This window comes from Anastrepha obliqua, chromosome 4, assembly GCF_027943255.1.
Source record: "Anastrepha obliqua isolate idAnaObli1 chromosome 4, idAnaObli1_1.0, whole genome shotgun sequence".
Classification (NCBI taxonomy): Eukaryota; Metazoa; Arthropoda; class Insecta; order Diptera; family Tephritidae; genus Anastrepha; species Anastrepha obliqua.
The window spans coordinates 56379756-56405985 of NC_072895.1; the positions used below are offsets into that span (position 1 = coordinate 56379756).

Sequence of the window (26230 nt, forward strand, 5' to 3'; positions counted from 1 at the left end):
AAATATGGGTTGAGTCATGGATAGCCAAGCAGCGGCCAGAATTTTGGAGAAACGGCATCCGGAAATTGCCCGAAAGATGGGCGAAAGTTGTAGCTAGCGATGGCCAATACTTCGAATAAAATATTTTGTACCGTTTTTTCACAATAAAGCCCCAAATCTTCGAAAAAACCTTTAAAACTAATTCAACCTCCTTAATATAATGCATACACATAGTTTCTTGGCAAAACTATTAAAAGTAGTATTTCTGCTCACTTTTTTGTTCTATTTTTCCCAGAAATGCAGTGAAATAAATAGACTCTATGACTGGTATACCGAATTTGCCAAAATCACAACAACCACCCGCTAAATGACATGTAGCGTAGTTAATTGGATCACTACGGGCCCGTTGTCACCAATGTCAAGAGAAGATACTGCGAAAAATCAGTCCTCTTCGTGTTGACGATAACTACTAACGCCGAATGAAGCAAGAGGTGTATGAGCTCTACGATTATGTGGACATAGTTAAGCGCATCAATATTTAGCGCTTGCGCTGGCTGAGCCACATCGAACGTATGTATGCAGAAATAAGGTATTCGGATGGCAAGTTAGAGGACAACGACGTAGGAGAAGATCATGCCTACGATGGAAGAACCAAGTCGAGGGCACCCTTCCATCGACTGGTGTAACAAATTGGAGAAGGCATATGCAAGGCAGCCGGTTGTTGCAGCCCGTCTCAATCCGATAACGGATTGTGAATCTTGATCAGGCCATACAAGTAAGTTAGTAAGTATGTAATTTACTTCAAATAACTTCAAGTTGTGCATATATAAGTGCATTCACTTGTCAATGCTTCCAATTACAAAATGCAAATTAATGTCGAAAACGAACAGAACGGGCCATTATTAACACCAGATCTCTATCAGGAGCACATCCTAGATTGTTATTGTTGGATTTGCGTGCGCAATTTTATTCGACCGCTATTAGAAAAAAACTTTTTCTTCATTTTGGTTTTTTACCGAGATTCGAACCTACGTTCTCTCTGAGTTCCGAATGGTAGTCACGCACCAACCCATTCGGCTACGGTGGCCTCATTTATTACACCATGCAAAAATTCCTACTGTGAACCAAGTCGAAAAAAACCTCTTGGCACCATTTAGTAGACTTGGTATTTTACGTCAATTAAAATTTGTACAACCTTTTTTCGAAATCCAACTATTTAGCACAAAAAAAAAATATATATTTTTTAGAAAAATGTTGTCGAAAATCTTCCAACGCGGCTTTTTGGGTGCAACTAAAAATTGTTTGAGGTACGCAAGATCAACGAGCACAAGAGAATTTAACTAATTTTCTCTGTTTGAAATTTACTCTATTTGAAATTCATCCTTGCAGCTTTGGTGCAAATCGAGTTTTCAGCAATGAGTACAGTCCTTATATACCCGGCGGTGGACTTGAGAAGCTACAAGGCGGCTTTAAGGAGGAAAGCTTTTTTAAGCTAAACGACGTAAAATTGATGCTGAAAATGCGTGAACAGACATTACGTGGCTCTGGGTATGACACCAGTGATATTAACATTGCAATTGCAGAGGTCGACCGTTTGCAACGTGATACGGAAAACGAGGCTCATCGTCAGCATAGTTTAATGAACAAGCAGAAGAATTGCATGGAGGAGCTATACTTTCTGGTCGAAGTGAGTGATTCCAAAATGTAACAATTATTTCGTTTTTACAAATGCAGTTAATACTTACAAGAATGGCATATTTATATATTTTTTATTTTGTTATGCCGCGCCTTTTATGCAGGAAACGATGAACTTGCATAAATTAGAACAGAAAATGCGCATGGAAGTCGAACAGAAGTTGCGTGATGAACGCGCAATGAAGGAGCGTCAACGTGTTTCCGCTGAGTTAGCAAATCAAATGGAAGCGATGCCTAAAATGCGCAAAGCCCCAGTATTCAAGTGAATTTTTATTTATATATATTTTTTTCCGATCTCCTTTTTATTGAAAGGCAAAGAAAAATTATGATACAAGTAATATATTTTTGGATAAAAATACGTTTATATGCAGGTTGGCTTTTTTAAATTTTATTTCGTTTTTAAGAGCTACATACGTTTGTTTCCGGGTGCATATCTGAAAAAGTGGGTGAAATTTAAAAAAGCCCAACTGCCGAATCGCACGTAGCATAAATATATAAACGAAACAAAAACAAACTAAGACACAAAACTTGTAAACGAGCAACTGTTGTACAAACGTTTTGCACAAAAGCGCGTAAAGGTCGTTTCGAACATTTATAAGTAGTCGAAAATTTGCAGTAACCAATTTTAGGTAATAAAAAAAATCGTCGAGACTTGTGAAAGTGACCCAAAAAAGCCACTAACAGAAAGCAATTATTTTTTAATTGATAAGTTTCGAATTCTATCGTTAGCTGAGTACTAGGCACATGCATTCATATATCATATATTTGTATGTAGTATTTATTTTATGATTTTTTCCTTAAGAATTTAATATTAAAATATATTTGAACAAATAGAAGTCAAAATCGTTTGGCATTTATTTATGTATTATTCATATATGTATACAGGGTCCGGCACCCAAAATGTAACCAACTGCATAGGCATCAGCTGTCTGTAAGTTGGCTAAATGACAGTCCAGAGTATTGCTTATAAGCGCGCGGGAGCATTTTGCCGAGAGTAAACGCGAAAAAAGAAAATCAGTAATGGATTTCAAAGTGTGATTGCATTATACTTGGCGGGAAAATCACAACCAGCGATTGTTCGTGAGCTCGAGCACCTTAAAGTGAATAAAGTTTTTGTTTAGGGGGCGTCCATAAATTACGTAAGATGTTTTTTTTTTAATTTTCTGACCCTCCCTCCCCCCTGGTGAGGTGTCGTGAGATTTTATTCAACCCCATCCCCCAATCTCACGTGAGATTTTTCAAAATGTTGGTTTCTTATGTAAACGCGTTGGATTGTTATTGTAAAAAGAAAAAAAAATTGCTTCGTGCTTTTATTTACGACTAGTTAAGACTAGTAATCAATATTGCTGAGAGTTATAAGTGTAATAATAGGACTATGAATAAGTTCGTGCGGTTTTTTTCGAAATTTGAAACTTTATTGACGTAAAATGGTTACAAATTTAATATTCAAAGTGTTGTCCATCGCTTACTACTACTTTTTCCCATCTTTCTGGCAATTCACGGATTCCCTTTGTGAAAAATTCGGTCGGTTTTGCCGCAATCCACGAATCGATCCATTTTTTGACTTCATCGTAATTACGGAAGTGCTGGTCAGCCAGGCCATGTTGCATCGATCGGAAGAGATAGTAATCGGATGGCGCAAGGTCTGGACTATACGGCGGGTGGGGTAGGACATCCCATTTGAGCGTTTCTAAGTATGTTTTGACCACTTGTGCAACATGTGGCCGAGCATTGTCATGTTGCAAAATAACTTTGTCGTGTCTATCGGCGTATTGCGGCCGTTTTTCTCGCAGTGCTCGGCTCAAACGCATCAATTGTCGTCGGTAGACATCCCCCGTAATCGTTTCATTCGGTTTCAGTAGCTCATAATACACAACACCCAGCTGGTCCCACCAGATACACAGCATAACCTTCAGGCCATGAATATTCTGCGCCGACGTCGATGTTGAAGCATGGCCAGGGTATCCATACGTTGCCCGAAGTTTTGGATTGTCGTAATGGACCCACTTTTCATCGCCAGTCACAATTCCATGCAAAAAACCCTTTCTTTTGTGCCGTTGAAGCAGTTGTTCGCATGCCATAAAACGGCGTTCAACGTCTCTTGGCTTCAATTCATACGGCACCCAATGGCCTACCTTTCGGATCATTCCCATGGCTTTTAAACGTTTGGAAATGGTTGATTGATCAACTCCCAAAGTTTTTGCAACCTCTTCTTGCGTTTGAGCCGGATCTTGATCGAGCAATTCCTCCAATTCGGTATCCATGAACTTTGGCGGCGCACCCTCGCGTTCTTCGTCTTCCAAGCCAAAATCACCACTTTTAAAGCGTGCAAACCACTTCTGGTACGTTCGCTCAGCTAGAGCATGCTCACCATAAACTTCCACCAAGATACGATGACTTTCGGCTGCTTTTTTCTTCATATTAAAATAATGAAGAAGAATTCCCCGCAAAAACACATTATTTGGCACGAAATTCGACATTTTCAAGTGTGGTAAAAATATTGTTGTTTACGCTTCAAATAAAAAACTTATACTGACGTTTGTGCCTTACGACAGTAGCTCTCCAATGAATGTTTGGAAATGTGGATCGATGGAATAATAATCAAGTTACGCCATCTGTTGTAAAACCGCACGAACTTATTCATAGTCAAATTTAACAATAGAAGACTTAAATCGTAACTACTGCGATTAAAAAAAGAATATCTACTCTAATTCAGTCCATGGAGAATCATGTGCGGTTTCAAGACAGACTATTGGGACCAACATGTCCACAAGATTTTCAGTAAAATCATCTGCTCCTTCAACTTCGTTCTGATCTAGCCACTCTAAGGCGTTGACACTTGCGCACAGTAACACATCGTCTTTCAACAATCCGTGACGGTCGCACTTTGCGGAACATACGCGCTTGCTTAGCTGGTGCAATGTGAGCTGCTCGCCTCTGCTCTGCAGCTCTTGTGATAGATGCGAAGTAAATACCGCGTGTACTGCAACATCTTTTCTCTAAATCATCACGTATACTTGGGCAATAGAGAGCATAAGGCGTGCTGATGAAGGCATTCAGCGGTTGAATCGGTAGGCGTATTAGAAATGGAGCAAATGACTTTGCGTCATGCTCTTTAAAGTCCGGAATTGTCAAACGTCCATCAACCTGAGTGATAAGGTATGGAGGTGGCAGAAAACGGTCGTGAAGAATCATACGCAGATCCGTGTGTCGCTGCCACTCAGCTCGTACGCTCTTGTTCATCGAGTCGCGCGTTCGGCTGATAGTGGCGCGAAAACAAAAGACGGGCTACACTGCACAGTAAATTCAGATTAAATTGAGCTATTTGGTATAAAACAAATATGGTAGTTTAACAGTAGTAATGTATAATATAACGTCGAAGTATGAATGAAATTATTTTCTTTCGAACGAATTAGTGAATGATCTTAATCATACTACGATTACGCTTAAGATTAAATCTTAAGCATGTATATTACAGAATCATGTGCAATCAAAAAAAAATTGCATGATATTTGCCGAGACCCCCCCCCTCTCTCCAACGTAAGTTTAGATGAGATTTGACTCGACCCCCTCCCCCCCTTAAACATCTCACGTAATTTATGGACGCCCCCTTATCGCACCAGCACTCTTTACAAAGATACTGGTAGCATCGCGAAATGTCATGGAGGTGGTCATCAAAACACTGCAACGTCCCGTGAAATTGTTCAAAAAGTGAAGAAGCCACTGAGCGAAATACCCGACGAAGTGCCAATCAAATGGTGAAAAAACTGAAAATATATGACCGTAGTATCCACCACATACTGATCTGAATGATCTCATAGTCAAGCCTTACAAATCCAAAAGGCGCATGATTTCACACCAAAGCAGCAACAATTCAGACTTGAGAGAGCGAAGGAGTTGCTTCGCTTGGCCGAAAGCGGTCAATTATCGTGTTCCGAACATTGTGTTTTCTGACGAGAGAATTTTTCAAACTAAGCAATTCGTAAACTCCCAAACGGATAGGGCTTATTGACCGACCGTTCAGACAAGAATTTGAGTCATCGATTAGCCAGCAAGAGCCAGAACCGCCACAGTTAGTGGTTTGGACCGCTGTAACTGCAGGTAAGTGCGAAATATTATCGGGAAAGTATTATGGAGGTTGCTTTGAAGCCGGGGGCAGACAAACATTTCGCTGACAGACCTTGGACGTTTCAACAGGACTCGACGCCATCTCACAAAGCTCGAGTGAACCAAGAATGGCTAAAAAAACAACGTTCCGAACTTCATAACGTCCACACAATGGCTCTAAAATTCATCAGACGCGAATCCGATGGATTATTCTCTTTAGGCCATTTTGGAGGGCATGATCCGGACTAAAAGATTCACCAATCTTGAGGCGCTGAAAAAAGCCATTGTCCGCCAGTGGGACAAAATACCAGCAAACCACATTCGGGCAGCTTGCGATTCGTTTCTGGACCATCTCAAGGCAAAAAGTGGTCATATCGAGCAAAAGTAAATTGAATAAAAGTAGTTTTCCAAACTAAATTTATGGCCTTTTTAATTGGTTACACTTTAATTTAATTTCAAGAGCTACCAATGTATCCAAAAAAGGTCACAGTTTGGTGCGGTTTATGGGCTAGAGGTATCATTGGACCGTACTTCTTCAAAGATGCTGCGAATCGTAACGTAACTGAGAATGGTGAGCGCTACCGTGAAATGATATCCAACTTTTTTTTGCCCAAAATGCAAGAGCTTGACTTGCATGACATATGGTTTCAGCAAGACGGTGCCACATGCCACACAGCACGCGTAACAATGGACTTGTTGAGAGGCGAGTTCGGTGAACATTTTAATTCACGTTCGGACCTGTCAATTGGCCACCCAGATCGTGCGATATAATGACTTTAGATTATTTTTTGTGGGGCTATGTGAAAGCTCATGTCTATTCAGACAAGCCTGCTTCAATTAACGCACTGGAAGACAACATTAAAGCATTTACATATATGTTAGATACCGGCCGAAACGTTGGAAAGAGTATGCCAAAATTGGACTTAGCGGATGGACCATGAAATAATCTTCAAACATTAAATTATATGGACTGTACTATCGATTTAAAAAAAAATGTCATGAATTTTTCTGAATTTGACGTGTGTTTTTTTGAAAAACTTTCCTATAGCTCTTAAAAAATCACCCTTATATCATCTATGGCGCAGTATAAAATAATAAATTAATTAAAAATTTCATTAAAATCTCTTTCCTCTCCTATTTTTGGTGCCGGTCTTCTGACGTCTCTCTTCAGCCGCTTAATCACAGATCACGTTATCACAGAATTGAACACCAGAAGTTGTTATAATCTAAGATTAATTCTAAATTCTAGATAACCTACGCTGAATATTTGTCCAGTAAGTCCAAACCGGTCTTAGTGTTTGTTTGTAAATAAGTAATTTGTTGCATATTGGTAAGCTTGAGCGCCTACCAATGAGATAATATAGCTTATTTAATTTCATGTCAAAAACGACAGCTGTTCGTATCAAAAATATTAACTTTTCTAAGCCCATACTGGAGCAACAGTGTCCTGTGAAGTTCACAGTCGGATTTCGTAGGTCCTCTCTGCTTCAAATTATAAGTAATTATTATTCTCCATTTATTTTATAGCCAACGGTCCTTAAATATTTTATGCTCCCAGGTGCTATGGTTTCGAACCATAAATGACCCAAGCACCGCCAGATATCCTCATATAATCGATCTTTAACGATAATCCCACAAAAAAGTCCATCGAGATCAAATCGCAGCTCCAAGTTGAGCAATTATCTTTGTCGAGATCGCTTATAAGTCGATTACCGAACAGAGTACCCAACAGATAAATTTTTTATTGTTGATGATAGTGTAACATGGTGCGCCTTCTTCCTTCTGAAACCGGAAATCGACTAAGTTCATTTCTAGAAAAAGATTGCTGTAGCAATTTTCAATAGAAAGTAGTTTTATGAGCCAGATTCTAAATCTGGGGACTTGTTTTAAAGGGCATATTTATAAAGTCGGTTAATCAAAATCAGTCTTGAGTGCACGCTGCCTGGTGAGCCTCAGAGCCGAATACGTCGACGTGACCAGGCTTCGTTTTTTTTTCACTTTAGCAGAACATTTTTTTACGAATTTCTAAATTTTGTTCTGCGCTCAGCCCAAAGCGAGTCTATGCCAATTTAGTGGGAGAAAATATTCAAAATACGCCTCGCTCAAACCTTCTTTTCAGTAAATGTACAGTTTGGGCAACGCAGCTGTCACCAGAGAACATTATGTCACTGTAAAAATTTGCAAGTTTTATACGAGCACAATACTAACTGGCATTCCAGATTTTCAGCGGGCAATAATTGTCGGTGTCAAAATAACACTTGATTTCAAAATATAGACTGGCCCACCCTTTATATTCAATATCTTTGAATTTCTTATTATTGAAGTGTTAGAAAAATTAAAAAAAAAACTGTTCACCTCAATGTCTAATTTTTTTAAGGGGGGGTAAAGGATAAAAATCGATTTTTCTTGCATGTTATTGTAGTAAAACATTTCAAAAATACCGTGTTTTAAGTCAATCCGAGCAAAACTTTTTAAGTTATAGAGCATAAAGCCGAGCCGCCTCAAACATCTGCCGAGACGCAGCAGTTGCGCGCGTAGTCCGTTACAAACTTTAAACGCGGTTTTCTCGAACCTTTTTTTTTAAAGTGCGTAGTCATTGGCATTTGAAAACTACTCAACCGATCCTTTTGAAATTTTGCACACATATTTTACATATAAAAAACCTCCCCCCAACGTTTTTTTTTCGCCATTTTTTTTTTTTATATTAAGGTGGTTTTACACCTACAAAATGACGGCATTTTTTCGTCAAAAATCACTTTTTACTTCAAACGACTACCAAATGGCTGAAAATGAAAATAAATCGTCAAAATAAACGTTGGGGGGAAGTTTAACTCATACTTTAACTAAATTATTCGATTTTTTTGATTTCAGATGATTCTACGCTGAGATATGCTGACTACTGCAAAATGTATTTTTGAAAAGACGTCTACGTAAATGTGCTCTCATTCGCTCATTTTGCAATATTTTTACATGAAAATTTTATCAAATATTCTTGAAATGTTACTTTATAATATGCAACAACTTTTAATAAACTGACTTGAACCGTTTCGCTACAATAAATTCATGAAAAAAGTGTTTTTTTTAGCGTTTATCCCTTACCCCCCCCCCCCCCCCCCCCCCCTTAAGCGGGCAATAATTGTCGGTGTCAAAATAACACTTGATTTCAAAATATAGACTGGCCCACCCTTTATATTAAATATCTTTGAATTTCTTATTATTAAAGTGTTAGAAAAATTAAAAAAAAACTGTTCACCTCAATGTCTAATTTTTTTAATCAAACTTAAAATGAATTTCCAGTATAATTTTTTACGGTTTAGTTTTCGCATAGCTTAACATACCTACATTTGGTGTGGCATACATTTTGGCGCGAACTAAAATTGTTACAGCTGATGCATTTCCCTATTCCAATGAATATTCATTATTGCACACAATTCACTCGTTGCGAGCAGACAAACAGCGGAAGTCATATTCCGAAAATATTGACGATTAGTCTACAAAACTATTTATAAACATTTTAGTGTATAAATATAAACAAATAATTGTGAAATCTAAAGAAATTTACTCCGCAGTAGCAAAACAAAAAGTACAAAAATGCTGACACGCCGTTTAATCGTTAACGTACAAGCGTTGAAACAACAGTAAGTGAGCGAAAATTTGTTATAGTTTACATAATAGGGCTAAAAGGCGAAGAGGAATTAGAAAGTGGTAAAATTTATTAATTTAGTTGTCGCAAAATGTCACAAGTCGGTGAACTGGGTAGCGGTGCAGGCAAAGGTGGTGGTGGCGGTGGCTCCATACGCGAGGCAGGCGGCTCCTTTGGAAAAATGGAAGCAGCGCGTGAGGAGGAATTCTTCTATAAACAGGTAGATAGATGGCAATGAGACTAAGATATGTATGCATTTAAATAATTTCGAAAAACAAATATGTTTGTTTGTGCTTGCATTTTCACTTTCATAATCATTAGCAAAAGGAGCAATTGAAGAATCTGAAAACCAAGAGCGGCGAAACAGGAAAGAATGCAAATGCAACCGCACAACCGGCAAAGCAGTGAAGTGAAGCAAACAGAATGAAAATAAATGAATATTCGTACGTGTTGTTTTTGGAGAGTTGCCAATCAATGCATTGCCCCCAATAATTTGCTGCGCTGCGGAATATCTCATCAGTGGGATAGTTAAAACAAATTTATTTTGCGCGACTAGATCCATAAAATTATACCAATTGTAGTTATTTGAAAGACTATTTTACAATATAAAAAAAGTAAAATTAATCAATGTTCCGGGTATTTATTATCATTTCAAAAATAATTAAACAAGAATAATATAATAGAAATGTGAGCAAAGTGAAAAAGTTAAAAATAAGCATGACTTGGCAGTGAAGTAGTTGAAGTTGAAGATGGGGTGTGTGTGTACGTTTCCACGACACACAGTGCGGCCGATTCCCAAAAAGCTGGCCAAAAGTCGAAAAAAAAGTTTCTAGATAGAGTTTTTTTGTCTTTGGGTTGGCTACAGTAATGCCTTGAGTAGTGAAAACCGTTCATAGCAGCGTCCTGTACCCTAAGCATCCTCTGTATTTTCAGTCGCAACGTGGCCTTCGTTTGAGCATCGTATTACTGTCGATGAATAGTGAAAGTTGTACACATTTGAAAGATTTTGTAATGGAGTAAATTGAACAAAACCAAATGGAATCATCTTCGGAAGGTTAGTAAAATACGAGAAATCTTTAGTACATATCAATACCTCGACACAAAATTTTTAGCTGCAGCAATACGTAGATACATTTTTTGCAATTTTTTTTATAAAATTTGAGTTTTCATACTGTATAGTAATTCAACGCCGTCATATGCTGCTTTGAAACCTATTAAAGGTTACTCAAAAAAGTAATGGTTACTGAATAAAACAAGATTCAGCTGCTACCACTTGCTACCTTGCGACCCCGAAAACATATAAATTAACATACATCTTGATTATGTTCTAGAATATACGTTATTTCACGTGAGGGGGTGGCCAATAGGGGTGGAAGGGGGTGGATTTTCAAAATTTTAAGATCAAATTCGTAATCACTGTGCGACAGTCGGTTCTACGTTACCGAAACGATTTATATCCGGCCAAGGACTGTCACTCCAGCAACATTCCCCGTATGTAAATATGGGGAATGTTTATGCTGCTACAACAACAACAACAAGATGGGGTGTGCGAGGGAAATAATGATGTCAATCTGTAAATATCAAAATTTTTCTAAAAATTAGTAAAGCAGGAGGGCCTTCAAAAAACGAGTCTAGATGTTGTTTTAAAATGAAACAGTTAAAAATTTAGATTCTTTAGGTCTTCCTATTTTTATTCAAATAACAATTATACATATAATATATGTGAAATGACATCATTTAAATGTCCACCACGAACACGTCTACAGGTGAAATCTATCAAACAGTCGATGCATGAATGCCTAATTCTTGAAAAGGTCGAGATTGGTGGAAGGTTGTGCAGCAACACATTGCGCTATAGCAGCAATATTCTAAACAGTTTTTGGTTAGCAGTCCTTTTTCTATCATTGGCTGAACCAGTATCTTGAGATTTTTTCACAAGCCTTCTAACTACCGCCTCATTCGGACGATTATTTCCAGCAAAATCACTAATTTTGCGATATGGTTTTAAAGATTTTCATAATAAGTTTCAATAATTTTAACGCATTATTCTATCGTGAAAAATTAAACATCTGCCGTGAAAACTCTTCACTTGTGAAAACCCCTTTATAAACATGGCGTAATATAGATGGAAAGAAAATTTTTGTAAGCAATAAAAAAAAACAACAAATTAATACGAGTGCAAGTATGTCAACTCAACAGCTGATTTTGTCAAATTCTTCGGGAGTTGAGAAGAGGTGATGAAGAGGCAATCCTTTGTATTCTCTCACCCGATAACTGATAATTTGCAATCAAGTTCGCTTGCCCAAAAAAGCTGCAAGAACGGACGAAATCGAGAAAGGTAATGGCATTTCAAACCAAGCAATAATGCAACATTACTTTCTATTTGATACTCTAAAAGCTGTTGTAAGATTGAGAAAGTTATTTTTTTATAGAACGTGATGTTTGAAAAAGTATAAGTTGCGATCACAAATAAAATCAAAACTGCTATGGAAATGAATATCACTTCAATCAAATCAAGTCCATCAGAAAGCACAAATTTTCATTTTGTCCAGCACTATTCTCCAAAGAATCGATTTCTTTTAAATCAAATTCATATTTAAAATCTGTTCGATATTGTTATCTGCAGTATGCACCTAAAACTATGGTCACAAAAGCAGTAATTAGCAATAAATCCACGAAATTAATCTGCCCGTTCACATATGGCTCGCAAAACTGAGAATCAGCTGTCAAGGCTGTTTTGAAAGGTTTTTCCTCATAGAAATTGCTTTGGTGGAATATTTTGATTTGTTTAATTATTCTTCACGATATGAGGAAAAGACAAGGAGAAGGAATAGCTAATTTAATTGCGCAACTGGTTGCTAGTAATAAACAGTTGGAGGAAATCCGTAAACGACGTTTACTGAGATTTCAAAAAATGATAGCAGCAATGCGCATGCGAAATTCGATATTACATATTATAATATGTAATAACAGGGCAAAGCATTTATGGACCCACGTTTTTTCTGTAATATAAATGCGTAATTAATAATATTTAACAAAAATGTTATCAGAATTATGTCTACAAACCTGTTTTCTTTGCCGCCGTCCATTTTATTTAGTTTTTACTTTGACGTTTCTCTTTACATTCGTAAAAAATAATTATCGATAACACAGAAAACACAGGGTTGTATCTCAAAAAGTATCGTTATTAACTAGGGTTATTTTATAATCTCAGATTTTGAGTGAGAAGTTTTGTATGGGGAATCGCGCTTTTTAATTACGGATTTGGAGTTAAGCACGAAAAAGTAAATAATCTACTTATACCTATGTGAACGTATGATAAACCAATCTATGTATAAAATTAAATTATCGATTATTCCATGGGTAATTCTTGACCGGTTCAATAAAGTAAACAATGCAAGTGGGCTTGAATTTTTTGTTAAGTCTAAAGTAATTATAACAAATGTCAGCAAATATATTGATTTCCTAATCAGTCGACGTGCCAAGCTACAAACATGTAAAAATATTTAGACCGCAAATATTCGCTGGCTTGTAAATAGTAAACAAACTGCTGATGACCACTGCAATTCAAGTGATAACCCTTGGCACCCAAGTGGATGCTTGATTTTAATGCCATGCACAAACAGCAGATAACTACTACGACATTAGTTGAAATATCTGTTGATAAGACATAAGAAGTGCCAATTCGTGCAAAAATTCAAAATTTAGCGGCAGTATAAGTTCAGCCACCGCTTAGGGGAGGGTGCACCAAGTAAATTGTCCGCAAATCGAATAGTTTGAAGTAATTGCAAAGCCTTATATAAGGAACGAGTGAAATATATCATTAGAAAAATGACGACGATCGGAAATCCTTTGAAAAAAGTACTGAGGCAGCGCATGAAAGCCGAAGTTATACCAGCCATTAGCGCCGAGTCCGTAGCGCGACAATCGAAGGCCATTTTCGAAAAGGTTAGCTCAAATACCATATACCATTACATATACATAATATTTATATTTACAATTGTTCGCAGGTAATCGCCTCTGAGACTTTTCGTCAAGCGGCTGATGTTAGCATCTACCTGAGCACTGGCAGCGAAGTTGATACGCTGCCGCTATTGCGTGAACTCTTCAACCAGCAGAAAAATGTTTTTGTGCCTACTTACAGCGGCAAGCTGATGGAAATGGTGCGCGTCAAGGATTGGGCGGACTACGAGTCATTGCCACTAACCAAGTGGAATATTAAGCAACCGAGTGCAAAAGAGGGACGCGAAAATGCGTTAACAAATGGTTAGAAATGTTCACTGAACACATGTAAAAATTGTTACACAGTTTGCCTATTACCATAAATGATATTTTTCTTTATCTGCACAGGCCGCGGCATTGATTTATTCCTAATGCCAGGTGTTGCCTTCACCCTGAGCGGTGGTCGTATGGGTCATGGCATGGGCTATTATGATAGCTTTCTGAAACGGTATTTTGACACCTATCCTGAAAAAAAGGCTACCTTGATGGCTCTGGCATTCCGCGAACAAATAGTAGACGAGAGCACTCTGCCGCTGGAGCCACATGACGTACGACTTACAACTGTTGTCACGGAATAACAGCTGCCCCCATATTGTACATATGCACTATATGTAAATTGTATAGACCTTTGTGTTAAAGATGACTGTTAATTTTGTATAAATGTACATTTATATTTTTAATTAAAAAAAAAAAACTAACTTATAATAGTTTTCATTTCCTTTACTTAAATTCTAGCGTAGATAGGGACGCGGTCGACCACCACGGCCACGTGGGCGTCCAATGAAATGTGAACTGGTCGGGTAATGTGAATCACCAAAGTGCGGTTCGGTAGTGGCGCTGCGATAATGAGGTGACCCACACTCGTTCCATGTTGACGGCGATGAGGTGCGCATAACTTTGGATTTGCTATAAAGAAAAAAGAAATAAAATAATTAAAAATTCATAGTTACGAATATACACATTTCACACACCGAAATGCGGCTGCTGTCGATATGCGTGTACCGCGATTGCGTCCTACACGTGAACCACGCATTATAGGTGGTATTTTATTGTAGCCCGTCGGACCAGTGGGTTGTGCACCACAAGTCTCCAAAGCAAGAAAGTCATCGACATGCAAGGATGGTGGACGCGATGTATTCGGCGGACGTGAACGGAAAAGATCGCCACGTGACGGTGGCGCACGAGCAAAACCACGACCACGTACTGGTGTAATATAGATTTTCTTCTCTGGTCGCCCAGTACTCGGCTCCACTTCGACACGTCGTGTGCGGAAGCATGGTGCTGTTGGTGTGCGCTCACGATTCGATTGTGGGGAAGCGGACAAATGTAGGACGCGCTTACAATCCGATGTCAGATTCGTGTCGGGGGATAAACACTCTGCAGCCAATTCAGTTAGATCGCAAGCTACGCGCTCGTATTTGTCATCATCCAAATCTAGAGTGGCCGCTTGTAGCCAGTAACGTGCGTGCAATTGCTCTTCACCTGCTGACACGTCAAATTCAATAAAAATGGGGCGTGCAGCAAACTGCATAACAATGCCCTCGCTTTGTGGAAGTACTGGTTCGCTAGCAAGCGCGGCGTCTTCCTCGCTTTCTGCCACTACAACGTCGTCGAGAGCCTCCAGCTGCGTAGTTATTTCAGAAAGAAGTTTACTGGCGGAAGTGATGTCATCTTCTACTTTGATTTGAGTGGGTGTATTGTTCTTGCATTTTGTGTGTGCGGCGCTCAAACGTTGCATTAGATTTGGCTGCGTGTTCTTTTGAAAGCCCAGCAAGAGAGATAGCTGCGAGTCAGACCATTTTATAGTACGTATGGGTATTGTTTGCTGTTGCTGCAAATATTCAGCAATGTAGATAAGGGAGTGTAGGAAACTAATGAGTAACTCAATGGAAGTGATTGGTGCCTGATCTGATTCAGCACATTTTAGGAATTTTTCGAACCATTGTTGGAAATCGGTGCGTTTTTGCTTCAACTGTTGCGTCAAATGATATAATGTAATGCTGTGCCGTAATAAAAAGAACAATAGTTATTGATAAGGTATTAACAAGAAAAAATGAAATAAGTGACTTACTCAAGTTCTGTTAAAAGATTAAGGTTGTTCAACGCTAATTCGTACAATTCCTGATGTGCATCGTTATGAAATAGATTCGTTAGTATAGCTTCAATAATGCGCGGTAACAGCTCCTTAGCTGGCAGTGCTGCGGCCAAATTTAACTCGGGCGATGCTATTGATTTCGGTGAAATAAAGGAAATTCCTGCGTCTATAAAATTTTTCAAAATGCTTTGTATGGACAATTGGCAGTTCTGCACAATTTCAGATGCTGGCCCGGCATAACAAAGTACCGATTGAAAGAGCTCCCATAGTTTGCCGTTTAGTATGGAGATCGCGGAAATCTTCAACGCGGCAAATGGCGTCAGACGCGCGAAAAAATTCAATAAGCGTGCCAAGTGTGCGGTGGGTGTGGCAGAAGCAGACTGCCACTCTGTACACAGCAAATCGCTAAGTGTTTTTGTGATGAGGAGCGTCATGTTTGGAGCCAGGTCAGCTAGCTGTAGACAGACCTTTGTCATGAGATCCACCAGTGGCGGATATGTGGAGGGTGCAATTGTTTCAATAAGTTTGGCAATTTGTGCGCTTTGCGGATGCAAATGTGCAGACCATAGCTTTCGTTCGGTAATCAAACGTTGAGTTTGGGTGTCGGGTAATTGCGTATTGGCGGGCAGTGGCATGGGCAATGGGAGTGGCAGCAATTCAGTGAGCACATGCAGACCTACAAGAGCAAGGGAAATCAATAATAATAATTTTAAATTTTTAGTTAGTCTATGAAATATACCTGGTATGAATGTTGCCGGACCATCGATATTCTTCAATATTTCCCTAATCATTAGCGTCCACAATGACTTGTGCAGCGATTCTTCGTCCTGTTCATTGGGCTGGGTATAAGCCAGCAAGAGCTGTATGATCTCCTGCTTGGCCAGTGCTATTTCATGCGAAGCCTGACTGGCAGCAGGGAAATAATGCAACAGAAAATATGCTTTCATTAGGTGATCGATGGCAGTCAAATCCTTAAAATCAACATCACGGCATTGTATTGCATATGAAAGCATAGCGCGTAGTACTTGGAGTGCTGGTAATATTATCTGACAACAATATAGACCCTGCATCGTGATTAAAGCGGGCGTGTGTAAGCCAGGTTGTTCAAAATAAGAGCATAATTTCTCAAGTATTTGTATAATTGTCTGCACCCCGTCTGCGGAGTAGAATTGCAGCGTTACAAACCGATGTTTTAGTTCCTCCGTGTTCGAGCTGCGATATGCCTTACAGGTGGGACCGATAGCTAGGTGACGCAGGATACGCAAGCCCATAATCAAATCACCAGGAAAAGTCGTAATGTATTCCAACGAACGCGCAATTACCTCCACTAATGGCGTGATATTGTCATAAGAGAATATATTTAAGGCTTCCAAGGGCTTTAAATAAACAAACATCTCTTGCAGCACTGCTGATACTGAGGGTTCAAACGTTTCATGATTCTTAGCCAATTCAAGTATGCTAGCGCCATGTTCAATTAAATAATCTAACTGATCACAGTGTCGCACGCAACAATCCACCATATCAACAGCATAACTAAGCACAGGACTCTTATATTTGGTACCCGGTGAGGAGAGTTGTCGCTGCGCTTGTAAGTGTTGTTCCTTTTGTATGAGATCCATAAAGAACTGCATATTATTATTCATTCCTATTGCTTCAACGGTAAGATGACGACCCGGGGATTGGCAGGTTTGTGAGTACAGTGCATGCAAATGTGTAGCTAGTCTGATGACGTCGTAGTTTTCAGCGCGTGTTAAGTGCATAATAGCATCCAAATGGTATCGTGTTTGCACTTTGTAGGCCAACTCTACGCCGAGTTGATGCAAGCGATTTAACAAAGGCTTGCGAAGCGTTTGTATATTGAGCTCAATGCGCGCTGGCGTAGACTCTTTAGAGGGTTCAGAATTGTCCAACTCCATTCCTACATCTTTTGATTCTTTAGCTTTTGTTTGGGCTTCGACGACTGCGGCGGTAGTGGTGTCACCATCAGACTTTTTAGCAATGCTGCCTGCACTTTCCGGCTCTTGTTTGAGGTGGGTGGGTTCGTCAGCAACTTTCACATGCACTATAATAAAAAAAAAATATAGTTATTACCTAATAAAATTATCTACACGATGTGAATATATAATATTGCCTTATATAAAATAATAATAAATAAGATATAACATATATTTTCTTTTCAACTGGTTGTATTAATTATTTGCATTGTTAAATATTTTCTTTAGAAATGCACTTAAAATAAAAATTCTAAGAAACAATAGCCACAAACTCACTTTCATAGTCCTCCTCCTCCGTGGGTGTCACATCTTCTGGCACTTCCTCTATGCCCAACAGCGCAGCTACCAATAATTGCGTAGTCTCGAAGCAATCATCAACAAAATAATCGACACCCACATGCGTCTCTAACAATGTTTGCAGTAAATCTAAGACACGCAGCAACAACGACGAGGGCAGTTCACCGGCATTGACCAAAAGTAGAAGCAAAGATTCGCCTAATGCATGTTGCACAAAGTAAGACTGCAGTGAGTTGGCGAAGCTGCGCTGTGCTGCCGGATCATTGGCTATTTCGAATTTTTTAGAGACGGGTAGAAAACGTTTCGGTTGCTGGTAGGACAACGAATTGCTTGTCAGAGCATCCAAAATTTGCTCAATAGCTTGCTCGATGTCGGAATATTGTTCGGCTGCTGCAACCGGAGTATAATTGGTGAGCACGAATAATTTGCTGCAGCTTTCACGCACACATTCGAGCGCCTCGTTCAAGTGCAGTTTCTTGATAATCGCTTGCAAAGCAAATTTGATGCGTGAGAGATGCGACTGCTGTAATGTGTCCAATAACAACTGATAGCCGTTCAATTCTCCGCCTACAAGGAAGTAACGTATGCCCTCTTTGGTGTCGAGTAATACATAGACGGCCTTGAGCAACATAAGCTTAATTGAAACGGCCATATAATTTTCTTTGTAGAGTTTGAAGAGTGCGCTGAAAGGATCGAAATTCTGTTTACGCAACAGGTGCTCCAAAAACGGCGGTGCACATGCCAAAAGTTCAGTAAGGCGTGCACCTACTTTTATATGACGTATCTTGAAAGCAGGTTGTTTTTGCAAACAAGCAGATTCGAATTCTAAAGCGATTTTCAAAATATTAAATGATTTTGTGAGGTGGCTTGGATCGATTTTGAAAAACTGTTGTAGTACGAAGTTGCGGCGTTTGAATTGTTGCGTTATATAAGACAACTGATTAATAAGCTGTTCACTCAAATAAACAAAGTTCTCACGCTCCTCTTTAGTGGTTGTTGTGTCATTAAAAACCTCAATACTGGTGCATTTAGTTTGAAACTCATATTTACGCATAATGGCAACTAACGAGTTCAATTCCTTCTGATATAAGGCTTCCATTTCACTCTCATAACGATTAAGTGGCATTGTGAAGGGATTGAATTCGAGTATAGCAGGTCCAGCAGCAGCAGCTGCTGCTCCTAGTTCAGTTTCGAATTCATCACCCATACCTTGCTCAATTGCAGCATTGGAATCTTCGTCGCCGATAATCTCGTCATCACTGAGTATGGGTTCAAATTGTTCACCCGGCGTACCAGGCGTTTCTTCATCATCTAAAGTTTGTGTATCTGCTGCACAATTAGTCAAGGATTCGTTGGAGCGCATATAACTGCGAGATTTAAGTTTATAATGTGCGTCGTCTTCCGAGTACTCCATAATATCGGGAGAACGTGGGCGTGTTGGAGAGTCAATCGATGCGGGTGGCGTACGTGGTGGCCATTTGTGCGACTCCTCGGCGTCGGAACGTGAGCGCTCCGAACGTTTTCGACGCGAACGACGCGAGTATTCTGGGCTCCGTGACCAGTCACGAGATATTTTCTCCCGATCGCGTTCGCCACGTGAACTAAAATTATAAAAGTTATTAAATATTGTAATATTCTTATACATCAGTGTTAAAACAGAAAACTGGTTGATAGCTTACCGAACATATTCTCTTTCATTGCTTTCCGAGTGTGTACGGTTGCGCGGTGGTAGTGAACGCTCCGAAGAATGCGATGTCTTACGTATACCACGATCACGTTCATCTCCTGAATGCTGATAATGCTCGGCGGTCCCTCGCACGCCACCATATTCCAAATCGTCTCGCTCAAAATCACTAAGATTCGCTTTGTGTACGGTTGGCACCTCATTCGGTAATGGCTCTTTCCACTCGTCTTTACTTGTCTCCTCTGGTAAACTTGGCTCACGTGCTTCGCCGCTACCACTCAAATTACAAATCTCCTCAGGGCCAGCTGGTTCACAAGGTGGCGGTGGTGGGCTTGCTATTGGTTCATTCATCGAATTCGTTAATATACCATACACTGCCAAAGTAATAGTGCTGTACCAGCCACGTAAGACTAAACCATCAGTTGGTATTTTCTCCTGTGTACATTCTAGGTGAATGCAATCGTTTTGGTTATACTTCAAGTGGCCTAAATTTTCAAAGGTTGAAGCACCCGGCATGCCCAAATCGTTCACAAAAAAGTCGATATCGAATTTTGAGGGATTGGTTGCGCCCAGACGCACACCACCGGGAAAATCGGCTTGCACGCGTGCTCCCAAAGGTATTATTCGCACTTGAGTGATATAAACTGGTTTTGGGAATTGCACAAGGTCGAGATTGATGTCCTAAATAAACGAAACGTTAATAAAACTTATATGCTAGCTGCAGTCACAAAATAACTAATACTACGTATATACTACTATCCCGCTTACCGTGTCCACTTCATGTGAAAAAGTGTCAAAGAAAAGAAGCTCAGCTGCATCGTCAGATTCCACCATTTTACACTTAACTGATTAAATACTAATTCTAATACACTTTGCGTAGATATTTAGTGTAAAATAAAATTAATAAAATAGTATAAAAAGAGGAAAAATATCTATTTTGCACCAGCATTAGCCAAATCGGCTTTATGCCAAAATTTTACAACTAATAATGCTTTCTATTGACATGTTTGTTTCGTGTTCATATCAGAGTTGCCTTTGCACCATGTAAATTTTTATACTCACCATTGGTATTGCTGGTATACATGGTGGAAAGATTTTTAAGGTGTACTAGGCAGCATAAAATTTTTCGGCTCTGAACGAATTTGACAGATGGGCTGACGTCACTTGGGATGTGTTTAAGAAAATTTAGCTTGTGTTACTGATACACGATAAAAATCAACACAGCCGGTGCTCATATCGATGGATACATATTATACGGTGAATACAAATACTTCAGTAGTAACACACTCACACTTAGTCACATTTGGCTCTTGCACAAGGAGCTCTTGCGTGTAATTCAGATATATCTGTAAAATGGTGCTCGAATGCTCCTGCGTGGCTAACAAATTGTGAAAAGTTTTGTGTTTTTAAACTCACTCAAGAGCTAAATGTAAGTGTGTTACTATCAATTTTATTTAACAAAAACTTACTTTAAATAAAGTGCAATAAAATTACTCACTTTCGCACATGTTTGTTCACCATATTCGTAAATAAACCGTTGCCATGGTATGAGCATTGGATGTTTTAATTTTTATCGTATATCAGTAACCCAACTTAAATTTTCTTTAACATATCCCAAGTGACGTAACATACAAAGTTCCCCTCAACAATTTTTTTCCACCATAGCTATCATGCAAATCTTGAAATCTATCGTCTTTGGTTTATATAGATTAATTTTATCATGTTTACAAGCATAGTTTCATTTCACTTTGAACATTAAAGAATTTTTATCAACTTTTTTGAGAAAATAATGAAAAGCCTTTAAAAATATTGTATGTAACATAGTTACATACATGTCGGACTCGAGAAAGTGCTCGTGGCGTCCTCTGCCGGTAATGAAATGAATACAATCTGTCTGGAATATCCAGCATTCCAGTCGCTGTTTCCAAATACTCCGTTGGCCAAGACATTAGTTTTGACATTAATTTTTTTACAGTAAAGGTGACAAGTGGTAAGTTTGTAAAGGAATTTTTCTTTGAGTTAAATAATAAAGATGATCATAAAAATTTGTGGGTATTTCACAGCGTTAATAGTAGAAGTTTAGGCAAAGTCTATTTTAAATTAAATATTTGTTATTTGCTTGTGAAATATCACATATCTGAGATTTGAAATATATCACTTCTAATAGTTATTAATTAACATTTTATTCTTATTATCTTCCAGTTCGATTCCTGATACTTTTTCAAGTGATTGAATTTCTATAAAACAAAGACAAAATGTTTGTAGTAAGTCGTAGCGCTGCGCGTCTTTATCCCAGTGGAATGCAGTAAGTATCCTACAATCATGCATAATATGAGGTACAAAAGCCGGCATATTTCAGATTTTTGTGCATTGTAAAACGCGGCGCAATAAACCACTTTTACTTTTTTTCCTATTTGGTTCAGATTGAGATAAGCAAAACGCCTTAAAAGCGCAGACTTAATTGGTTTGACAAAAAAAGAATTAAATATTCGACGAAATTCTTAATTTTTCGTTAGCGATTATGTAATATCTACATTTGCATTTTCGGCCATAATCGATGCCCGTTTTATCATGGAATTTTTGTTGTTTGGTTGCTCACCTGTTTATTATTTAACTGAATGTGCTTGGTTATTTAAATTTGTTTTTGTTTTTAACTTCAGATTAGTAAAGATGAGCAACAGTCAACTTGGTGATCTAGGTAGTGGCGCTGGTAAGGGTGGCGGCGGCGGGGGTTCGATCCGCGAAGCTGGCGGTGCCTTTGGAAAAATGGAGGCAGCTCGTGAAGAAGAGTATTTCTACAAAAAGGTACATCAATGTATAAATATATATGTACATGTATATGTAGGGTGACTAATACGTGGAGAACAAGGGGCTCGTCGTTTTTATTTGATCACAGCTGACTGTGACGAAATCTATTTGTTCCCAACTTATTTTTATACATTCTAGTGTGCTATAAATCACATTACGTACAACATTTCGGAAACTTTCTGGGAATGCTTTCTTTTCTTTGTATCATATACCCAAATAGAATGAATCAATAGTTTAATTTTTTTTATAGGAATCTTAAAATATTTGTGAACTTCTAAAAGTGTGCTAATTTATATATATTTTTTTTTTTCAGCAAAAGGAACAGCTCGATCGTTTGAAGAACGATCAAATCCACCAAGCCGAATTCCATGCTCAACAAATCAAAGAGCACGAAGAAGCCATCCAACGTCATAAGGCATTCCTTGAAAATATTAAAAAGTAAAGCCAACAATTAGAAGATATATAAGCGTGGGACTCACAGTCTAACACCGTAGCTAAAACAAATGCTTTCAAGGCGCCTTCAAAAAATTATGTTCTAAACATAAAAAATCCTATAATGTTTTTCATTTTTACATATTACTTGATAATGTTTGTTTATTTCGTTACATTTATATAACGCAGTGTGGAAGTTTCGACTCCGTGTGCAAATAAAATGCAATAAAAATGATGATTACGTAAAATGGAGATCTGTAAAATAAAATTTCGTCTTGCTTATTTGATTTGCAGACATGTACTGTAATTTACTTCCAGATGTATTTCATGGCAATTGCTAGAAAATGTTCATTTAACTCAACTCGATGAAAAAACAACCAACTATTTTTTCTATTTGTGTATTTTTTTTTTTTTTTAATTTTATGCAACTACAAATTTAAAAGATTTTATGTTATTATTAAGCGTACATCGTTTTCGGTTTGCCTGTTCTTATTGGTGCATCGTAAATAATTGGTCGTTCTCTCCTCGGTGGTGGTGCATTGATGCTTGGGCGTACTGGGCGTGCGTCGCGTGAAGCTGTAGCGCCGTTAAAAACGGCTGCAATTATCAGCAAAATTCCAAATAACGCGAAAACTTTCATTTTGCTTAAGTATTTATTTCTTTTTCCTTAGATTTTATAATAAGCTTGTCTTCTACTTTGAGGGCGAACTTGTCTATTGTGTTTAATTGCGATTTTCACAGGCTTTTATACTACGCCGAGCATCTCTATGATGGCTGCATTTGTGGTGGGAATCACCAATGGGCCATAAAATATATTTGTTCATTGGCAAAAAAAAAAAAAATTACTTTAGAACTGATAAGGCAAAATCGCGTCAGTCTTGGAAATCACCAGCTTAAAGTGAAAGGGAAGTAAATTCAAATAATTATGAGATGTTTCTTTATTTATTCTTTTTTTAAAGTAACTTTGGTGCTTTACACACAAATTTACACATACATTTTAATATTTTAAAATTTATTCAATATCTCTGGGAACTCTTTTGATCACTTCAAATGTTTTCAAGTTTTCTTTATCAAGCTAAAAACAAATAATACAAAAATTCATTGTAAACCTTAAACAATTTTTTATTTATAACCCATTTCTGGTATTACTATTAATTTCGGCAATATTTGAGAACGCACAAAATCTCAATGAACTATGCTTTATGTACATTGTGGTCGAATTCTGAAAGCAAGGAACAGAATGGTCATATTGAAAACCATCCAGTAAGTCCCATAATTCGTATTAACATCTCTGAATTCATTGCGGGTATATATGTATATGCATTGAACTTTCAGACGTCTATCAAATTTTTGGGATAAAGGCAAAGCCGAGGAAAACGTCTTCTACTTGAAGCAGGTACAAAAAAAGCAACGATGCAAAACTCTTCATATACTGATGTAAATGTATATAATTCAGTATCTATTTATATATTTTGGTTTTTTATTACAGGAAAAAGAAAAGCTTAAAGCGTTGCGTAAAAAAATGGAGGAAATGGAAGCATCACTCGACACAAGTATCAAAGCAATTGAAAAAGTAGTTAACATCACAAATGGTTATAAGAAAGATATCGAATCGCAGAAGAAGAAAGATACTAAAAGTGATTAAGTTATACTCTGCTTCGATTTTAATCAAGGCGAATCTATTAATGAGTGCGTAGTGAAGAGCTCGCTTACAGTGAAAAAAAAAACCGTAATCAATCCTAAAAATGCAAATTCCTTGTGTTTTGTGTAAAAAAAATTGTATAGCATTTTGATAATAAATTAGATAATTTAAAGGAAAATTGTATTTCAAATATATTACGTCAACGTCAAATATTAGAACGTCAACTATATAAAATATATGTATGAGTTTTGGTGTACTGAAAACAACGAGCAATCATAATTTTTAAATAGTATTGTGAGAAATTAAAATCATCCATAGGTGAGCTTCTGCCGAAAAAATTTATTATATCTATTAAGTAAATTAGACAAACGCAATTTGACTTCAAAATTGAGATGTTAGTAACTCTTAAATATATGAAAAGTTATTACTAATAGGCGATTCTTTGGCCGCTAAAAAGTAAAAAAAAAGTGCGTGTAGCGTAGTACACATAACAGAAGTGAAACTTTCAAGGCAGATAAAGAAAGAGGGAAAGACCCGAGAGAGAATGAGAGGGAGAGAGAAAGAATATATATCTAAATAAACTCACAACATATGCAGAGAATACAAATAGACAAAATTTACAAAAAACGGAGAAGGGTCGACCGGTGTAGATAAACGCCGGACACAAGCCGTGGCAACAACGCGCACAACTCCGAGCGTTTATCACCCGCACAATCGCAGTGATATCAGGACCGCAGCGACGGCACAAATTAGCGCAACGCAATACGAATAAATCCGACGCCGGAATGGATAGCACTTTATAGTACGCACAAGCACTAGCCAAGAAACGGAAATAAGTGCCAAAAAGTAGGCACCAAAAAAACGCCAATAAAAATTGGCACCAAAAAACGCCCCAAACAGTAGGCACCAAGGAAATATAACGCCAAAAAGTAGGCAACAAAAATATATTTCCTAGAAGTTTGCACCAACAAACAAGCGCCAAAACGTAGGCAGCGTTATTTCTCACTAGAAATTAGTAAACACAAGAAAAAACTCAGGAAAAATAGCCTAAAATATATATATGGTATAGCTCTCTCTCCTTTTCCTCTACGTTATATCTTTTTTCTCTCTCGCGGAACGAAAATGCCCAAAACGTTGCATGGCCTTGAAATTTTGAATGGGGGGTTCTCGCGCGTCCATCGACGCCTAAGAAGTTTCACTTCAAAAATTGCGTTTTTGGAATATGCATTTATATAGGTTTTTAACTTCAAATTAAAGTTTTTATATTTCAAATTAAATTTTTTTAAATTCAAATTAAAGATTTTTAATTCCAAATTGAAGTTTATTAATGTAATATTGAATATTTACAATAAAAAATGAATACTAACAAGAATACGAATCAAAAACAGTTAAATAAAGCAATTTGGATAAAGCATTTAATGCAACGGTTGTTCTGCTACAGCCAGCTATAGTTTCCTAGACATGTCAACGTAATAATTGTTGCAATCAGTCGAACTAACAGTGGGCATTGATTCTTCAATAATCTGCACCAAATTTTGATTATTTTGTGGATCGGCCAGCAAATTTCGTGCAGACAATTTTATTTTTGAAAATATCTTTTCTATAGGATTTAACATGGGGGAATATGGTGATAGAAAAAGTAGCGTATGATTAGACTCACTAATCTTTTCGCGTACTTCCCGAATTTTATAGATTCTGACATTGTCCAGAACCAACCATGCTTCTACGATGCTACTTTCAGCAAGTTTATTAACACGTTCACGCCGGCGCGTACCACCGGTGGCTCGCACAAGTCTGCTTCATGGGGCGGCGCGTACCACCAATGGTACTTTATTAAACGGTACCTACGAGA

The 26230-nt window shown here is 38.0% G+C and overlaps 6 protein-coding genes across 6 annotated transcripts; 5 read left to right on the forward strand and 1 right to left on the reverse strand.

The window, feature by feature from the left end:
• The first annotated feature begins 1145 nt into the window (after positions 1-1145).
• On the forward strand, positions 1146-2517 carry LOC129246252 (uncharacterized). The gene is made up of 3 exons (XM_054884918.1): positions 1146-1286; positions 1369-1666; positions 1779-2517. The coding sequence occupies exons 1-3, from the start codon at positions 1231-1233 to the stop codon at positions 1938-1940; spliced, it is 516 nt and encodes a 171-aa protein (XP_054740893.1). The 5' UTR covers positions 1146-1230; the 3' UTR covers positions 1941-2517.
• A 6684-nt stretch (positions 2518-9201) lies between these two features.
• LOC129246332 (ATPase inhibitor A, mitochondrial-like) lies at positions 9202-10052 on the forward strand. Its single transcript, XM_054885055.1, has 3 exons — positions 9202-9419; positions 9506-9644; positions 9746-10052. Exons 1-3 carry the CDS (start codon positions 9373-9375, stop codon positions 9830-9832), a joined length of 273 nt encoding a protein of 90 aa, XP_054741030.1. The 5' UTR covers positions 9202-9372; the 3' UTR covers positions 9833-10052.
• Positions 10053-12805: 2753 nt separating this feature from the next.
• LOC129246329 (5-formyltetrahydrofolate cyclo-ligase) lies at positions 12806-14114 on the forward strand. The gene is made up of 3 exons (XM_054885052.1): positions 12806-13372; positions 13435-13690; positions 13775-14114. The coding sequence occupies exons 1-3, from the start codon at positions 13256-13258 to the stop codon at positions 14002-14004; spliced, it is 603 nt and encodes a 200-aa protein (XP_054741027.1). The 5' UTR covers positions 12806-13255; the 3' UTR covers positions 14005-14114.
• LOC129246328 (protein virilizer) lies at positions 14077-20452 on the reverse strand. The gene is made up of 7 exons (XM_054885051.1): positions 20265-20452; positions 19492-20177; positions 17792-19413; positions 16261-17583; positions 15498-16197; positions 14398-15426; positions 14077-14332 (listed from the first exon to the last, which is right to left on the reverse strand). Exons 1-7 carry the CDS (start codon positions 20328-20330, stop codon positions 14158-14160), a joined length of 5601 nt encoding a protein of 1866 aa, XP_054741026.1. The 5' UTR covers positions 20331-20452; the 3' UTR covers positions 14077-14157.
• Positions 20453-21698: 1246 nt separating this feature from the next.
• LOC129246330 (ATPase inhibitor mai-1, mitochondrial) lies at positions 21699-23004 on the forward strand. Its single transcript, XM_054885053.1, has 3 exons — positions 21699-21801; positions 22157-22301; positions 22618-23004. The coding sequence occupies exons 1-3, from the start codon at positions 21752-21754 to the stop codon at positions 22744-22746; spliced, it is 324 nt and encodes a 107-aa protein (XP_054741028.1). The 5' UTR covers positions 21699-21751; the 3' UTR covers positions 22747-23004.
• A 782-nt stretch (positions 23005-23786) lies between these two features.
• On the forward strand, positions 23787-24518 carry LOC129246331 (uncharacterized). Its single transcript, XM_054885054.1, has 3 exons — positions 23787-23999; positions 24072-24132; positions 24226-24518. The coding sequence occupies exons 1-3, from the start codon at positions 23932-23934 to the stop codon at positions 24379-24381; spliced, it is 285 nt and encodes a 94-aa protein (XP_054741029.1). The 5' UTR covers positions 23787-23931; the 3' UTR covers positions 24382-24518.
• The last annotated feature ends 1712 nt before the right edge of the window (positions 24519-26230 follow it).

Excerpts from the sequence above, each read along its gene's own strand:
- LOC129246331 (XM_054885054.1), top strand. The coding sequence starts at position 23,932 with ATGCTTTATGTACATTGTGGTCGAATTCTGAAAGCAAGGAACAGAATG. Across the intron at positions 24,000-24,071 it reads GTCATATTGAAAACCATCCA|ACGTCTATCAAATTTTTGGG; the intron begins GTAAGTCCCATA and ends TTGAACTTTCAG. Across the intron at positions 24,133-24,225 it reads ACGTCTTCTACTTGAAGCAG|GAAAAAGAAAAGCTTAAAGC; the intron begins GTACAAAAAAAG and ends TTTTTATTACAG.
- LOC129246328 (XM_054885051.1), bottom strand. The coding sequence starts at position 20,330 with ATGGTGGAATCTGACGATGCAGCTGAGCTTCTTTTCTTTGACACTTTT. Across the intron at positions 19,414-19,491 it reads AATGAAAGAGAATATGTTCG|TTCACGTGGCGAACGCGATC; the intron begins GTAAGCTATCAA and ends TTATAATTTTAG. Across the intron at positions 16,198-16,260 it reads TCCGGCAACATTCATACCAG|GTCTGCATGTGCTCACTGAA; the intron begins GTATATTTCATA and ends TTGCTCTTGTAG.
- LOC129246329 (XM_054885052.1), top strand. The coding sequence starts at position 13,256 with ATGACGACGATCGGAAATCCTTTGAAAAAAGTACTGAGGCAGCGCATG. Across the intron at positions 13,373-13,434 it reads CGAAGGCCATTTTCGAAAAG|GTAATCGCCTCTGAGACTTT; the intron begins GTTAGCTCAAAT and ends AATTGTTCGCAG. Across the intron at positions 13,691-13,774 it reads CGAAAATGCGTTAACAAATG|GCCGCGGCATTGATTTATTC; the intron begins GTTAGAAATGTT and ends TTATCTGCACAG.
- LOC129246252 (XM_054884918.1), top strand. The coding sequence starts at position 1,231 with ATGTTGTCGAAAATCTTCCAACGCGGCTTTTTGGGTGCAACTAAAAAT. Across the intron at positions 1,287-1,368 it reads GCAACTAAAAATTGTTTGAG|CTTTGGTGCAAATCGAGTTT; the intron begins GTACGCAAGATC and ends TCATCCTTGCAG. Across the intron at positions 1,667-1,778 it reads AGCTATACTTTCTGGTCGAA|GAAACGATGAACTTGCATAA; the intron begins GTGAGTGATTCC and ends CCTTTTATGCAG.
- LOC129246332 (XM_054885055.1), top strand. The coding sequence starts at position 9,373 with ATGCTGACACGCCGTTTAATCGTTAACGTACAAGCGTTGAAACAACA. Across the intron at positions 9,420-9,505 it reads GTACAAGCGTTGAAACAACA|TTGTCGCAAAATGTCACAAG; the intron begins GTAAGTGAGCGA and ends TTATTAATTTAG. Across the intron at positions 9,645-9,745 it reads AGGAATTCTTCTATAAACAG|CAAAAGGAGCAATTGAAGAA; the intron begins GTAGATAGATGG and ends CATAATCATTAG.
- LOC129246330 (XM_054885053.1), top strand. The coding sequence starts at position 21,752 with ATGTTTGTAGTAAGTCGTAGCGCTGCGCGTCTTTATCCCAGTGGAATG. Across the intron at positions 21,802-22,156 it reads CTTTATCCCAGTGGAATGCA|ATTAGTAAAGATGAGCAACA; the intron begins GTAAGTATCCTA and ends TTTTAACTTCAG. Across the intron at positions 22,302-22,617 it reads AAGAGTATTTCTACAAAAAG|CAAAAGGAACAGCTCGATCG; the intron begins GTACATCAATGT and ends TTTTTTTTTCAG.